Source organism: Xyrauchen texanus, chromosome 22 (assembly GCF_025860055.1).
Source record: "Xyrauchen texanus isolate HMW12.3.18 chromosome 22, RBS_HiC_50CHRs, whole genome shotgun sequence".
In the NCBI taxonomy this organism is placed as follows: domain Eukaryota; kingdom Metazoa; phylum Chordata; class Actinopteri; order Cypriniformes; family Catostomidae; genus Xyrauchen; species Xyrauchen texanus.
The window spans coordinates 43,226,978-43,244,975 of record NC_068297.1 but is presented as its reverse complement, the minus strand read 5'-3'; the positions used below and the strand labels follow the sequence as shown (position 1 = coordinate 43,244,975).

Sequence of the window (17,998 nt, the reverse complement as noted above, 5' to 3'; positions counted from 1 at the left end):
AATTCTTCCACTTGTGATTTACTGTTCTGACCAGTTCCCATTCAAAGCGATGTCCCACGTTAAGATAGGAAACCAGATGTTATTAAAATCACACTTAAACTGGGTCAAATTCATTAGAACAGTCATCAATGAAACAAAGTGGGTTAATAATTTTTCGTACATGTTTCTATAGTGTGCAAAATGTCTTTTCTTTGCTCCTTGACAATTCACATTGAGGGAATCTGTTGAAAAGACAAGTGAAATGATTCACATCCCCAGTTAACACAATCCGCACCGGTGGCATTCATTGGATTGTCATCAACCAATAAAACAACCTCATTGCCCCCTCACCTGCCAAACTCTGGTCTTGCTCTCTCGCACAAGTGAGTTTTGCTGCAGGTTTTTCACAAGAGTATTTGCAGACGTCAAGGCGTAAAAATGTAAAGTTGCAGTGTCAGATTTGAGAGGTTGTAAGTGCCGAAAAGGTTTTACTGCGAAAACGAATATGAAAAGTTGACGTGTAACACAAGTGTGTGTCTGTCGTTGTATTTATGTGAATGTCATTTTACTCATTTGTGAATTCAAAACACAATCTTTGAATTATTAATCAACTTACAAGTACAAATATTTATTGTACAAGTTCTCAAATCCAAATATGCAAGCTCTCAAGTTTTGCTTCTGATCTACCTTCATATAAAAGGACCATACGGAAATATATGAGATTGAGTCCCTGAATATTCCAGTGATACTGACACCTGCCGTTCTCATCGTCTGTTAATCAGCATAATGACACTGTCTGTGTACCATCGTCACATGATCATGTCTGTTTCAAACGTGTGTTGTATTTTTGTCATATTGTCACGTTTAGATTGTTTGTTGTGTTGTGTGTCTCTGCAGTAAGATGTTTGATATTGAATTGTGTCCGCTGCCGTTCTCTATGGAGGAGATGTTTGGGTTCATCAGCTGCAGGTTCACCGGATATCCAGCGTCAGTGCAGGAACAAGCTCTGCTGTGGCTTCATGTGAGCAGCATTAACTCTACTAACCCACCACACACACAGACATCATATGTAACTCAATTATCATAACATAACTATCATGAGACAGGTGCGGTGATCTTTATGTTGTAATGATCTCTTAATATGACTTGTGTTATTTTAGAACATTTTAGAATGGTAGAATCTGTGAATTCTCTGTCAATTCTATTCATTTGATAATTGACCCTTCACTATGCCCCCCTTGAAGGGTTTCAGACCAACTCTGTCTTTGCAACTGTCACTGGCCGCCATTTCTCTGATACACTTGTATTCATTTCCAATGAGAGTCTACGGGATAGTGACAGAAGGTACTCAGTGAGGATACACATAGTGTTTTTCTTTAAAAAAATGACATTTTAAATAAATATCGAGAAGAGCATTCAGTTGATTAAATTGTATTATTCCCCATTCACAAATGAGCGAGGACACCAACATTTGCTCCAAGGTCAATTCAACTAATCCTTGATGTTAATTGATTTATGAATTGATCCAGGGATTAGTAAAATGCGATTAGTGCATAAACAGTTCAAAGCTTCATAGTGAGTTTGTTATGAGCAGTTCTTTTCACCTTCACTAATGTTATCACACGTGTTATCACCATCAAAGGACGCTTTTCTCTTATTATGTGATTGTTATAATCATTTGACTCAATGCTGATTCCCAGTCTCCACAATTGGATTGACATGATTTAATTGGTTTAAAAAAAAAGAAAAGTCAGATAAAAATGCTTTAAACTGTCTAGTAAATTATCAATTTAGTTTAGGAGAATATTTTGCCAAGTTCATTCCTATGGAGAATTCTGCAGAGCGTGTCAGAGCAAGCAACAGTAGCCAAGGGGGCGGAGCTTAGCGAAGGGTCAGTTGTGCTCCTGAGGCTCGCACATGATCTGGCTGTCGGTGATGATGTTGTGATGTTCCTCAGGTTCTGTCAGAGTTGGATATCGTGGTTCCTCTGCAGCTTCTCATTAACATGTTCTCTGATGGTGTGAACTCGCTAAAGGAACTGGCCAATCAGAGAAAGGCACGAGCGGCAGATCTGTCAGGAAGCGCAGGACCCCGGAGGGTAAAACATGCACTCGCCATCATGACCTTTACGGCTGAGCATGTGAAATAGAGAAACATTTTTAAGTTCATCACTAAAAACATGGTTGTCATGGCAACAATCTGTCGACTAAATTTAGCTCTATCGAGGTCCCTTTATATTAAGAGCTAAATATACAGTCCAAGTTACAGTAATAGAAAGGAAACTGTTTCTCTGATATGTTGTATTTGTCTGTATGATGTTTTATGCTTCAGAAACAGCTTAAATATTCTTCAAAAGAAATCCATCTGTTTCATGATGTGTGTGTGTGTGTGTGTGTTTGTACTGTAGGTGAGTGTAGTGTCAGACCCGGGCAGAAGGGGGCAGCATAATAACTTGAGTCCATTTCCGAGTCCGTTCCGGAGCCCCTTCCGTAGCCCTCTGCGCTGCAGCCCCTTTAAGAATCTGGGTCACGCCGCGGGCAACTGCGCACTCGACCTCGACTGCGATGATGATGATATGAATCTGGGCTGCTTCATCCTCATGTTTGACCTCATACTTAAACAGGTGAACTCATTTCTGACTGGAAACACACCAGCAAAATGTCTGCTACATTACTGATAGTAGCATTAAATATCTGAGACAAACCAGAGACAGTTCTCCCTCAGATGAGACAGACAGGTGTGATACAGACATTAAACCTGTGCATATTGAATATAAACGGGTCCTAATCAAACAATTGACTGTTGCCTCGACTTATTTAGAAATGCATAGAGGATTGTTTCACTTGTAATTTGTTGAATGCATTTGGTTCAAAATGTGTAATGTTGCTTTAATTTGTGGTAGCCTCACACATTTACAAATACTATGTGTGCAGTCAAAAGAACGTGTGAAGTCCAGAAGCTGCTGGAACCTTAACCATAGAGATTTGTGTGAATGTTCATTTTATTGGCGTTCTAAGCGATGTTCAGGAAAAGCATATTCATCTAATTGTGTGAATCGCAATTCAGTGGAATATAAACCGCTGCACACATGCCTCTAGCACCCCAACACCACCTCTATATTGATATGTACTTCTTGATTATATGAAAATATGAACTCATGAACAAGAGGACTGTCTAAATTCTTCTATCCTGTTGGGATCTTTAATTTAAAATCCAAATAATGCATTGCCTATATGTATGTGTAGATGGACTTGCAGGATGATGCAGTAATGTTGGGTTTGGAGAGCAGTCTGGGTCGTGATATCGTTGGCATTATAAACAGCGTGTTCCAGGCTCCTTGGGGCGGCTCACACACCTGTCAGAAGGATGAGAAAGCACTCGAATGTAACCTGTGTCAGTCCAGCATACTGTGCTATCAACTGGCCTGTGATTTACTGCAGAGACTGACGCCACGCGACGAGATACGACTGGTGGTGAGAAGACACTCATAGACACCTCAACACTCTGACATACTTGCATATTAACAAATTGATCCACACACACATATATCTTTATGGGTTATACAGCATGTCTCCATGTGTCTGATACCCCTTCCTGTCAGTCACTTTGACGCTGTGTCAGTAGGTGGTGCTATGTGAACACCTGCCTTGTCTGAAGGTTGTCAGACCATATTTTACATACAGTGATTACATCCTATACGCATTGTATTGTTTGCTTGTGCTTTCAAGAGTGGATTTTACGTCTTTCGGATGAGACGTTAAACTGAGATCCTGACTCTCTGTGGTCATTAAAAATCCCAGGACACATCACAGGAGTGTAACCCTGGTGTCCTGGCCAAATTCCAACATTGGCCCTCATCAATCATGGCTTCCTAATAATCCCCATCCATTAATTGGCTGTATATACTCTCTCCTCTCTACCAATAGCTGGTGTGTGCTGGGTGTACTGATGCACTATGGCTGCCGTCACATCATCCAGGTGTATGCTGCACACCGGTGGTGTTTGAGGAGAACTCCCTGTTCATTGAGTAAAGCGCTTTGAGTTTAGTGTCAGAAAAGCACTATATAAATCTAATGTTCATTCATTCATCCATTCTAGCGAGTCATACTGGCTTCAGCCTCTAAAAAAATATATTTTCTTGCTTCATCCTTCATTCAGATGGACGTTCACACTGTATGTGACCAAAGACCACGCTGAAGCAGCACTCGTGAACTCGACTGCCTCCACTGCAGGAAGGTTTTACTCTTTTCTATGAAAAGGTGGTTGTGGCCGCCTCTCAATCCTGTCGATATCCAAGCTGTGCGGTGTCTGAGCGAGGAGCAGTGAAGTGAAGACATGAGGTCAAGCGAGAGGATTTTGAGGGTTATGAACAGTGGCCAACCATTTATGTCCAAACATCTTTCCTCTGCCTGGTACTGGATTCTGTAGCAATGAGAGCACTCATGTCAGCGGCCCATTTCCACTCCTTTCAGAATTGTATTTCGGGGTTCAAGGTGGGTCACACTCTGTCTCTCTATCATCTCCAATGGGTTATGGACCTGCTGTTTCTTGCTGTTGTTTCTCTTGGCATGTTGAATTTGGATCAACTGCAGGCCTTGTCGTTTGTCATTTATCACATGTCGTGGTCGATTGAAGCTGATTTTCTGGGTTGTGATTTACGTGTCTTTCCTGGTCTCGTGGTGTGTGGCCTCAGGCATCCTGGGACATAATTTCCTGGAACTTTGTGCCCTGCATCTGGCCGGCTGTCTTTTTGAAAGCAACTTCAGGGTTATCATGTTGTGTAAAGAAAAGACACTACATCTGCGTTGGCTTACACAAACCACCAAGGCACCGTATGTTCAGATTGTATGCCGACTCCTGTTTGGACAGAAATTACTCGCTCTCATTACACATGGTGCATATGATGGGACAACTGAATTACAGAGCATTTTTCTCTTGTACCAGGGGGAAAGAGTTATGACTTCCCCATAGTGAAAATTATTGGTGTGGCCCCTGGACAGGGCACGCTGATGCAGGCTGGTTTGTCCTCTGCTCTGATGGAGACAATCCTGCACCCTCCACTAGGAAGCTTCAGTCTTTAAAGCGGTGCCTGTTATCAAACTGGTGTGCTGTTTTCCCCCTCAGTGCTCAAGTTCTGTGTGGCAGCTATGATAGCGGGTCAAGATGAATCAGGGAAAAACTTCAGTTGGTCATTATGTCTATATTGAGCCATTGAAATCTGTTGTCTGATTTCGTCCCTGGGTTCTCATTATCCTGAGACTGAAGTTGGGGTATGTGCCTAAGTTGGCCTCCACCCCATTTAATTAACAGGTGATTTAGTTGCAGGCCTTTTCACGTTTGCCTTTCAGTCAGCCTGAGATCAAATGGTTAAATGAATAAGGGCTCTTTGGGTTTATGTCAACCATGCACAGGACTGGTATACGTCTGACCTGTTTGTGTACTGTGATGGCTGCCCAGAAGACTATTGGCTGGTCTTGGGTTTACACAGGCTAATGAGTCTCAGAACTTGCCTTCGCATGTTGGTATACCATTTCCCTAGTGTCAGCTAGTGACGCAGGACCAAAGTGACTGACATGAAAAGGAACTTCTGGGTTAGGCATATAACCTTTTTTATAATCCAGCTTCTCGTTGTATTCAGCATGTGTGTGTTTAACAGGAGCCGTCTGAGTGTCTGGAGGAGAGTTTGGTTTTTCCTCAAGAAGAATTCACTCTCAAATTAGAAAATGGAGCTGATGGAGACAATCCGTCCAGCACAGAAAACCCCAGAAGCACTAGCCCTTCTCCTGAAATCCCCCGTACGTGATCATGACAACAGCACAGATCTGCACACAGCACACTTACTCGACAACAGTCAACAAAGCTTCATTTTCTAACCCGCAAACACTTATTGCTTTCATCAGTTATATCAAAGTTATATATATTATTATATATTTATCAAATATTTGTAGGAAAACACAGGAAATTTGATTATGTACCTATAATTTGTGCTTGACATTGGTTTGATCATGAATATTCTGTTTCATAGCATTAAAGAATAGTGCTGACAGGAAGTTCTGCTACCTACAGCTTCCTATTTCCCTCAAGCTTCTGTACACCATACTGCAGGTAAACAACGCACACGCAAACACACACACACACATACACACATATACACACATAAAACACACACACACATACGCGCATATACACAAACACACACACACACACACACTGTAACACACACACACTCTAACACACACACACACCCACATACACTTATACACACATAAAACACACACACACATACACGCATATACACAAACACACACACACACATACACATATACACACATAAAACACACACACACATACACGCATATACACAAACACATACACACACACACACACTGTAACACACACACACTGTAACACACACACACACACACTGTAACACACACACACACACAGTCACACACTCTAACACACACACACACACATTGTTCCTGTGGTGGTCATATGTTAATAATTGTTTTCTTCAGGAAATGAATAAGTTTGAGGAGCCAGATATCCTGTTCAACATGCTCAACTGTCTGAAGATCTTGTGTTTGCATGGAGAATGCCTGTATCATGCCAGAAAAGATCACCCACAATTCCTGGCCTACATACAAGAGAAGATGCTCATTCCCAGGTAAGAATCACAATATTATAACGTTCTATGTCTCTTCATCACTCACTGCGTATATTAAATCTACTGGCATCTTTATACAAAATAAATACAATTCTAGATGGTCAATAAGGAGTGAGAGGCTGTGTTATATGGTGAATGTAGACATTGCAATTAAATCACTCACATATGTGACATCATTTTACGCTGTGTGACTAAAATATGTATTTTATTAGCCACTGGCTATTAAATATTTCAATTTTACTCACCAGGGATTGAGTTGTGTAGTGGTGACTAAATAAGAAGCTGGATTGAGTCTAGTCTTTATCTGCCGAGGTCTCCTGAGCACACAATCTGAAGGAAATTGACCTTATTTGGCTGTCATTGCATTTAATGACATCAACTCGAATGTGTTCTCTGTTTTAATTCTCTCTTCTAATCATACTTTGCACAGATGTGACAAGAAACACAGTTTAACTTCTCTGTCCTTAATTTGCTCATTCAACCGTAAGCATTTGCTTGTGGAGCTGCAGTTCTCTTAAAGAGAAAGTACCAATTTAGTGCTTGTTATACATATCAATGTACAGTAAACTCAATACTGTATGAACATGTCATAAAATGTAGTCAGTGTAATGAATGCGTAAATGCATAAATATTTAAAGTTTTTTTTATTTTTTTACACAGTAGTTTTAATATAGTAGCACTTAAAATATAATTTTATCTTGTTGCTGATTTCGGTATCATATTACAGTACGCTGTCATTAGCAAAATTATATGAGATGTGACAAATCTGAGATGCGTGAAATATAACTACTGTAGAAATATTCAAAAAGTAGCAATAATACTCATAAAGTTGTTTTATTAATAATATTATTATTATGTGTGCCACGGTTAATGAGATTTTTGTTTTTATTTATACTGTGAAGCTCTGTTGTGCAGAATTTTATGTTACAAAAACAAAAATGAATAAATATGATATTTTTATTTGATTAAAACTGTATGTATCAATTTATTTAAATACCATTTGATCATAACATTTTATTAAAACATTTAAAGTGGAATCCAGAAATAATTCAAATGGAAAACATTTATTTGTTGATTATAGTCATGAGGTAACAGGGCTGGTATCGTACCGAAGCCAAAATGTTGGTATCGGAGCAACCCTAATATATATAATATTATAAATGTCATTCTGTGTTCATTATTAGGTTCCAACCTTGTGAATACATTTTTTATATGTGTATGAAATTTCAAATAGATGCAACAACATTATTAAAAATGCAGTTTTATGAAATCATATAAATTGATAAACTGATAGAATTTGTGCTTTTTAAAAAAAGCTAAAATGTGATTAAATGATCAAAATAAAATATGAAAGTAATGTGTGAAGTCATACAGTATATATGAATACTATATATATTTGAGGATGCCCCCTTCTCGGTTTTCTTAATATCTTTTTTAGTTCTCAGTTGCATTACCCTTATATTTCCTCAAAAGTCTGACGAGTGAAAACACAACTACACTAGCAATGGTGATTCTTTCTCCAGTGTGTCCGGAGAGGTTTGTCATAATGGCACTTCAATCTGAATACTGTATGTGTGTTCTTCAGTTTGTGGTCGATGCTGAAATCAGAGTTTTGTCAGTTGGCGTCTCTGGCCGCTCCGCAGCTGCTGCACGCACTCTCTCTCTCTCACGCTGCTGATATCTTCTGGCGTCTGGTGGACAGCAGCTTCAACCACAAAGACTGGAAGAACCGTTTTGAAGCAGGTTTGACTCTATCTCTCTCCACAACTTGTCTGTGAATTTTTAAGCCTCTCACTGTTGCCATGGATACAAGTCAGGCTCATGGGTAGGGTTGTACCATCTCTGTGTAGGTCTCATTTAAGTTGAGATGTAAGGGTGGTGGTGTAGTGGTCTAAACCACATAACTGGTAATCTGGTAATCAGAAGGTTGCTGGTTCGACCCCCACAGCCACCACCATTGTGTCCTTGAGGAAGACACTTAACTCCAGGTTGCTCCGGGGGGATTGTCCCTGTAAGAAGGGCTCTGTAAGTCGCTTTGGATAAAAGCGTCTGCCAAATGCATAAATGTAAATAAATGTAAATGTTTGTAAATAAGTCAGTGCTTAATTTGGTGCATCACCTCCCCTTTAAGGCAAGATTTAGCTGTAGTTCACAAGCTCTCCGTAAAGTAATGTGTAGTCACGTAATATGACATTTAACTGTTTTGATCCAATAAGCAGCCTTTCAATTTGTTAAGAAGTCATGCATTTTTTTTCTCCCTATTTGGAATGCCCAATTCCCACTGCTTAGCAGGTCCTCGTGGTGGCGCGGTTACTCGCCTCAATCTGGGTGGCGGAGGAGAAGTCTCAGTTGCCTCCGCTTCTGAGAAGTCAATCGGCGCATCTGATCATGTGACTCATTGTGCATGACACCGTGGAGACTCGCAGCATGTGGAGGCTCACGCTACTCTCCACGATCCACACACAACTCACCACACGCCCCATTGAGAGCGAGAACCACTAATCACCACCACGAGGAGGTTACTCCATGTGACTCTACCCTCCCTGGGTCAATTTGGGTCACTGGGTCAATTTGGTTGCTAAGGAGACCTGCCTGGAGTCACTCAGCACCTCCTGGATTCAAACTCGCGACTCCAGGTGTGATAGTCAGCGTCAATACTCGCTGAGATACACAGACATCCTAGACATGCAGTTTTATCTTGTTATGGTTGATGTTTAGACCTTGTTTGCTCACGTAACTGTTTATTCATTTTTAATATCTATACTATATATTTTGTATGTGTTGAAACTTGACACCGGGCGACGCAACATTAAAACTGCTCCGTTAGATCGGTTTCATGCTGAAGAGTCTCTATGAAGTGGATTTTTTATATTCACAGATATATCAACATCATCATATATGTCTAAAGGATTGAAGTCTGTCATGTAAAACATGAGCTCATTGAGGTCATTAAATGTGACGTGTTGCTAAAAACGTTCTTTACTGTTTGCAGTGCCATCTAGTGTCATGTTCCATTCCATTAAATCTTTACTCAGTGCTCTTTAACTCACGCATCACTATTACTGTTGCTCAAACTGAACAAACCCCTAACCCTAAAGTATTATACGTTCTGCATTTGTGCTCCAGACATGAATGATCCCTCAAATCATGCGTGTTGTTGAGGACAGGTGTGCTGTTACTTTACTAACAGATCACACTTAGCATTTCCACCTGGTGTAGGACGATAAAACAACAACAACAACAACATTGACCTACATTAAAAAACTCATTAAAACATTTCTTCAGAATGTTCTTTCTTCTGTTATGTCATAATGCCTTTTATTTTTTATTATTGCATCCATACACAGAGAATCATAAAATACGCTATCATGAGAGACATTTATAATTTTAACAATTATTGACATAGAAGAAGAACACTGAATATATACAGTACATAGTTTGGTTTGATAAATATTTTCAGGATTTATGCTTATGCTGAAATGAATGAAACATAACCTCTTTTTAATGAACATTATCGAGTTGGACTTGAGTTTCTGTAATTGACTGCAATATTGGGCCTGATGGGGTTGCTGCAAACGAGTCATGTAATTATTTGAATGCTTAATACATATTTTATTCATGTCTGCTATATCATTACTGGCAGAACAGTATTGAATAATGTGTTGTATGTTGCAGTGGAGCGCGTGGCAGTATTGTGCCGTTTTCTGGACATCGGTTCTCTCACTAAGAGTCACCTGCTCAAATATTCTCTGGCTCACGCATTCTGCTGCTTCCTGGCCAGTATAGAGGACGTGAACCCCGCAGTGGCCACTAGAGCCCGATTACTGCTGGACACCATCAAACGGCCCTCACTGCAGGTGAGCGCACACCGCCACATACCCTCGGTATATCCTGATACTGTCATGAGGTGAAACGGTCAACATGTGATTGTTTGTCTACTTTAAGGGTCTGTGTCTGTGCCTGGACTTCCAGTTTGACACGGTTGTCAGAGATCGGCCCATTATCTTGAGTAAACTACTGCTGCTGCATTCACTGAAGCAGGATATTCCTGCGCTGAGCTGGGAATTCTTCGTCAACCGTTTCGAGACGCTTTCGCTTGAAGCTCAACTGCATCTTGACTGTAATAAAGAGTTTCCGTTTCCTACAAGTGAGTGAGTGCGACGAATGAACTTCTCATGTCAGGATAACTATAAATGTATATTGTGTGTATAACGTTAGGGTTATACAGACATGAAGGTTTTTTTATTTTTTACATATTTTTCAATTTTAAATGGTCCTGTAGTGTGACAAAAAAGTACTTATTTTAAGTAAAATACTATGTACCTTGTAGTCTCTCAGTTCATTCGTTTAGAATGAAACTGCAGTAAATAATTGAATTTGGGGATACAATATATTTTTATTACATTGACCGTTCCAGCCATAGACAAATGTAGTGAAGCCCACTTCTCCACATCACTTGAGAAACTTTTCATTAATGGGTCAATTCACTAAATCTCTCAAATTTGCTGGAAATTAAATGTCTTAATACCTAATGCTTTGCTTGAACATAGAAATGTGCCAGGTTGGACAGCTGTGGTAGGGCAATATGCTGTTAATATGATATGCAAGAGCTTCCGATTTAGACCAATTCACCCTGTATCCTGGAATAAATGGATTAAAGGATTTTTTGCTGGGTAGGCATAGATCTTCTAGAGTCGGAGACAAATAATAATATATAATTTGCGTACACCTCCTGCTACAATGCTGGGAAAATTATCCTCTTTTCTTATTGCGGCTCCTAATATTTTCAGGGAATGACTGAAGAATAAAGTGGAGAGAGGCCAGCCTTGCTGGGTTCCCCTACCAAGAGAAAAATAATTCTGAAATGAATCTTAAGTTTGCACTGCCGCTAGAGGTTGTCCAATTAATCCACCCAATAAAAGTGTTCCCAAACCCACACATATCCAAAATCGTAAAAAGATAGTCCCATTCCACCCTATAAAAATGCCTTCTTGGCATCAAGTGAGATGTCAGCGATCGTGGTCTGATCATTCGCTACTGACCACATAAAAAGCCTAATATTATCAGAAGAACTATGACCACAAAAAAACCCCACTTGATCTATATATACTGTATATAAGAGATGTAATTACTCTGTTTAATCAATTAGGATTATAGACAATATTTTTACATCTAAATGGATCAGGGTAATTGGACGATAACTTTTACATTCATTTGGGTCTTTGTCTTTTAAAGAATGAGACTGATCAAGTCTTGTCATGGTTGTCGGTAGTTCACCTTTCTTTAATGACTCTGTGTGAACTTCTAACATAAGTGAAGCCAGTTCTCTAAAAAATTATGCAGCAAAACTATCTGGCCCCGGTGCAAGGCTTTAATTACCTCAACAAGCTCCTCCAAAGAGAGTCACTATATCCTTACTGGTCGACAAAGTCGTAGAACTACAAAAATCTAAATAGAAATCTTTTAAGGTCTTATTAATATCTGTTTTATAACAAAATACAATATATACATTGAAAATATAGACAGTAGGCCTATAGGCTATATATTTAAAATTAGGCAAGTATCTATGTGAATATATTGTGTATATATTCATAAATGTTTTACTATATATATATATATATAGAAATGTTTTACTATTTTTTCACTTTGTAAGACTTTTTCACTTTCCTTGTGCCATACTTCAGATGCAACAATAAATGGTAAAACATAAATACTGCGTTATTTTAACACTAGAACTGCCAGAATTCTATAACTACTAGAATGGCCATAGCTGACCTTTTTGTAATATATAATAGTGGCTATACAATATATATATATATATATATATATATATATATATATATATATATATATATATATATATATATATATATATATATATATACATATATAAATTTTGCAGCGACTAGAATGACTTAGTAGGCCAAACCTTGAGTGGCAATCCTTGCCACAGTAATTGCAAGTGAATGCGGTTACTGCTCCAGAGGAATTCGCTTCTTTTTCTTTGCGTCGCTCCCTCTTGGTCTGCCAGACGGCATGTCTTTTCTCCTCACCTCTCCTGAGACCTATTTTCACAGCCTGCTGCCAGCTGAGTCTGTCGCCGGCAATTTGCTCCCAGTCAACCGGGTTGATATCCCAGCTCTTCATATCCTGTTTACAGACATCTTTGAAGCGCAGGACTGGGCGACGAGTGGCTCGTGTGCCTGACGACAGCTCGCCGTACAAGACATCCTTGGGTGTTCTGCCATCCTGAATGCGATGCACGTGTCCAAGCCATCTCAGGCGCTTTTAACTGAGTAGAGAGTACATGCTAGGAATGTTGGCCATGTTGAGGACTGAGGTGTTGGGAATGTGATCTTGCCATCTAATACAGAGGATGCGCCTGAGACAGCAGAGTTGGAATGTGTTTAGACGGTGTTCTTGATGGGCGTATGTTGCCCAAGACTCAGACCCATAGAGGAGGGTGCTAAGGACACAGGCACGGTACACTTGAACTTTTGTGTTGAGCGTTAGGGATTTGTTCTCCCATACTCTTTTGGTCAGCCTGAACATAGCTGTAGATGCCTTCCCAATGCACTTATCAATCTCTGTGACAAGGGACAAATTACAGGTGATGGTGGAACCCAAGTAGGTGAAGTCTTTAACGGCTTCCAGGGTGTAGCTGCCAATGTTTATGGAAGGGGTGTCTCTGACATCCTAGCCCATGACATTTGTCTTTTTCAGATTGATTTTCAGGCCGAAGTTGTTGCAGGCATTGGCAATGTGGTTGATTAATATTTGCAGGCCATGTTCTGTGTGAGCTGTCAGCGAGACATCATCAGTGAATAGAAGTTCTCTGATAAGGACTTTGCAGACTTTGGTTTTGGATCTGAGACGGCCAAGATTGAAGAGTTTGCCATCAGATCTTGTATGGAGAAAGACTCCCTCTTCTGCTGTCCCAAAGGCATGTGTGAGCACAAGTGAGAATAAAATGCCAAACAGTGTTGGGGCAAGCACGCACCCCTGCTTACACCACTGAGTATAGGAAATGCCTCTGAGGTGGTGCCGCTGTGCTGTATTGTTACTTTTGTGTTGTCATGGAAAGAGGAGATGTCTGCCAGCAGCTTCGGTGGGCAGCTGATCAATTTGAGCAGTTTAAAAAGGCCTCTCCTACTGATGAGGTCAAAGGCCTTTGTGAGATCAATGAATGCCAAGTACAGGGGCATTCTCTGTTCTCAACATTTCTCCTGTAGCTGACGCAAGGAGAAGAGCATGTCTATTGTGGACCTTCCTGCTCTGAAGCCACACTGAGCCTCAGGATACATCCTCTCTGCTAGTGACTGTAACCTGGTGAGGGCCACACGGGCAAAGGTTTTCCCCACGATGCTCAGCAGGGAGATGCTGCGGTAGTTATTGCAGTCCCCACGATCACCCTTATTTTGATATAGGGTGATGCTGTTGGAGTCTCTCATTTCCTGAGGCACTGCTCCTTCTTCCCAGCACTGGCAGAGAAGTTCATGGAGTTTTGTGAGTATGGCGGGTTTTGCACATTTCAGTACCTTGGGTGTGATGCCATCCTGTCCCGGGGACTTGCCACTGGCTAGTGAATTGATGGCATTGTCAAGTTCCTTCAAGGTTGGAACATTGTCCAGTTCGTATATCATTGGCATGGGCTTTACTGCAGAAAGGACACACTGTTGTCTTGTGAGTAGAGATCTGTGTAGTGTTCTACCCACCTGGCCATTTGCTCTTGTTTATCAGTGATGATGGCCCCTGTGCTGGATTTCAGGGGGGCAGTCCTCCTGATGTTTGGACAAAAGGCTGTCTTAATGCCTTCATACATGGGACGGATATTACCAGTGGTAGAGGCGAGCTGTATCCTACTGCTGAGGTTTAGCCAGTAATTGTCAGCGCAACGTCTGGCGGTCATTTGAGCTGCACTGCGGGCTGCTTTCAGAACCCTTAATGATCCTGTACTTGGGACTTGCTTGTACTTTAGGAGCGCCATGCACTTTGCTTGGAGGATGGGTTCCAATATAGCCAGATGTTCCTCAAACCAGTCTGTGTTCTACCTTGTCTGATGCCGAAGTTATTGATGGCTGCATTGAAGATGGCATCTCTGATGTATGCCCACTTTGTCTCCACACTTCCATCTGTTTGGTACCAGTTTGGCTTGTGTCGTGTAGAGACTGCTCAAGGCTGTGTTGGAATAATTGAGTGAGCTCTTTGAGGGAGGTCTTGGCAGAATTGATGCATAGGTAGCGCTTTTGTTTGAGGCGGTGTATTTTTTGGGGGCGTAGTCTGACCTTGCTGGATACCAGTGAGTGATCGGTGTCACAGACTGCACTATGATAGCTGCGTGTGATGAGTTCTGAGTTGAGGAGGGCTTGTCGCATGATGACTAGGTCGAGTTGGTGCCAATTAAGAGACCTTGGATGTCTCCATGACACTTTATGGAAAGGTTTTGTGAGAAAGAATTAATTTGTGATACAGAGATTGTTGTATGATCAGAGCTCCAGAAGACTTTGGCCACTGTCATTCATCTTTCCGATGCCATGATAGCCAAGGCATACGGGCCATGCGTCGTGGTCAGCTCCAACCCTTGCATTGAAGTCTCCCAACAGAAACATGTGCTCAGAGCTGGGGATTTTGCCAATAATATTTTGAAGCTCTTCATAGAACTGGTCGTCATCACCAGAGGTGAATAAAGTGTTGGAGCGTAGACACTGAGGATGTTTACATGTCCAGAAGCAGTTAGTAATCTCATGAGCAGAATCTGCTCGGAGCCTGTGGTTGGTGGTTCTATCATGTCAAGAAGTGTGTTTTTGACGGCAAACCCAACACCGTGTAGCCTTGGTTCGGTCTGCTGAGCCACTGCCAGCAAGCTGAGTCTCCTGCAGTGCTGCAATATCCACATGGAGCAGTCTTACGGATGTCCTCAATCTGCAATAGATCTTCAGAGAGTCCAGAATACATTGTACGTACCTTCCAGCTTGCAAAATGGAGGGCTGGTACCTTCTTTCCTTTTGTTTTTCTTTTTTTTGGTGCAGATGTTTCAGCCCACTTGTCTGGAGATGAGCCATAAGCTCCAAGCACCCATTGGAGCAGGTGAGCCATGGTGGGAAAGCACCTTATTGGCAGGGGGCTGCCCAGCTTGAGGCGGACGGTAGCTATCCATTGGGGTACGATGACCCCTCCCACCGCCGATGGCAATCTGTGGCGCCCATTTTTTACGCCAATCCAAAATGAGCTTATAACCCGTGACTGCTGCCATCCGTGTTTCTTGGCCACGATTAGGTGGCCGAAGAGTGTCCTCTCCCCATTTTTGCATCTCTTGTTGGCGCAAAGCCAGGGCATGGGTTGCCCATGCATCAGGGCCCCCGGCCTTGCTGGTAGGGTCCAAAGGAGTGCGTAGCACAATGTTTGGTACCAGTTTGGCTGCAGGAGCTGCCGGGAATGTGTTGCTCTGCTTCACAAAACCGCCCCACTCCTGATTTTCTGTAGTGGTTTACTCCCTTAGCCATTGACTCTCCCGAGACACTCACAAGGAAGTGAGAAAGCCGCATAACTCTGGGAGGGCCCCCTACCAAGTACTGACAGCCGGGCCAGCTGTGCCTGGGACTCGCGTAAGGCAGGGTCGTCACGCCCTGAGGTAGTTTATCGCAAACTACCTGCTACCCTTGTATAAACAAACATATGTATAATAGCTGTTAGACTGCCCTGGAAGGTGCGTGCCTCGCTTTGTGTCTGGCAAGTTTTTCACCATAGTGAAAATATTGTTTTTGAAAGTCTAAACGCCAACAAACATGGATTGAGGCAGAATATTTCATTAGATAAAAACATGTTGTGAATTTTGCAAATGATTACATCTATCTTTTTTCAATACATTTTGACTTTTGGACTTTACAACGCTCTGGAGTTATTGGAAATGTTTGGATCACACAATCGGAAACAGTCCTAATGTAGTCACCACTGGAATCAAAATCCACAAATAAATGAATCTGTTATATTTATAATAAACACCAGGACATGAACTAAATTGTAATGAATATGAAAATTTATTAGTTAATTGACAACCACAGAACCTGCTATTGTAACTTATTACAGATACAAATTTGATTATTTATATTCTATTATTTTCTTTGTAAAATAAAAACAAATATTAGGATAAAATAACATAAAAATATGACCAATATGTTTTTCAATGCATTGTAAAAACCTTGGACATGTATGAAACACATATAGGCTACTAAAGGTCTACTGTCTATATTTTTAATTGATATTGTATTTAGCTATAAGAAAAAAACTGTTCGTCTATAGCTTCTTTCACGCCCTCACCATATTCAATCTAATGAACCAAGAATTGAAATATCAATTTGCAAAAGTGCTAAGGTGATAAATATGCATGAAAATTTCACCTATTCAATATATAATGACGCATCGAAAATTATTTGAGGGCAATTGATAAGTAAGCTGATAAATGGGTGGCGCTATTATTATCATTGTATGGAGAGCTATAAATAGCCACAGATTTGCTGGAGCTCACTGTGTAGTTGGGGCGGCAACACAATGTGGCAAAACATACAAAAGTACACTGATGCGGAAGCTGGGCGGAATAATGCTGAAAAGTTCAAACTGACAGATGACGAACTAAAAGCGTTTGTTGGTATCGTTTATTTGAGAGGTGTTACATGAGATTTGGTGACATTTGATCTAATGAATTTGGACACACTTTTTTCAAAGAGACAATGTCGCGACAGAAATGCGCTATCTGTGCTTTGATGACAAGAACGCGAGAGCTGCCCGCCTTGTGACAGATATATTTGCCATGATATCCGAGATATTTGACAAATTTGTGAAAAACAGCATTGCTTCATACACGCCTACTGAGAACATAATTCCCTACCAAGGCGCGTTATCGTACACACAGTACATGGCTAATAAACCGGACAAATTTTGCATAAAATTCTGGGTGGCCACTGATGTTGAAACAAAATAAGTGCTGAACGCACATCCCTATCTAGTAGTAGAACAGAAGCGACTTTTTCCACTAACCCCTTCCCCGCCTGCCAAAAGGAGACAATATCAAGTCGGCAGATGTTCAGGGAACAAAACTTTTGAGATCTGCCAGGCATGTAAGCAACTTGTCTGTGGCACATGCTCCAAGAAGCCACCAAAGTTGTGTTTGGAATGTTGACAAAGTTGGTCGGTTTGGAAAATGACGCCCAAATTAGCATTCCATTGTATGTGTGTCGGAGAGGGGGTTGGGATGTTGGAAACGTATATGTTACAAACATCTCAACATTCACAGTTCAAATTACCTATTCAATAGCACGTGTAAACACATGCATGGAAAAGAAAGCTTTTATTTCA

At 41.0% G+C, this 17,998-nt stretch overlaps 1 protein-coding gene across 1 annotated transcript in view; it reads left to right on the top strand.

Annotated features, from left to right (window-relative positions):
• The window catches only part of LOC127662092 (protein unc-79 homolog), a 119,689-nt gene that overhangs the window by 48,115 nt on the left and 53,576 nt on the right, over positions 1-17,998 (top strand). The window contains exons 16-25 of the mRNA XM_052153064.1: positions 877-1,000; positions 1,937-2,077; positions 2,387-2,602; positions 3,225-3,452; positions 5,636-5,774; positions 6,005-6,084; positions 6,498-6,646; positions 8,232-8,389; positions 10,322-10,503; positions 10,592-10,793. Of these exons, the coding sequence (XP_052009024.1) occupies positions 877-1,000; positions 1,937-2,077; positions 2,387-2,602; positions 3,225-3,452; positions 5,636-5,774; positions 6,005-6,084; positions 6,498-6,646; positions 8,232-8,389; positions 10,322-10,503; positions 10,592-10,793 (1,619 nt within the window). The remainder of the gene's footprint in view (positions 1-876; positions 1,001-1,936; positions 2,078-2,386; positions 2,603-3,224; positions 3,453-5,635; positions 5,775-6,004; positions 6,085-6,497; positions 6,647-8,231; positions 8,390-10,321; positions 10,504-10,591; positions 10,794-17,998) is intronic.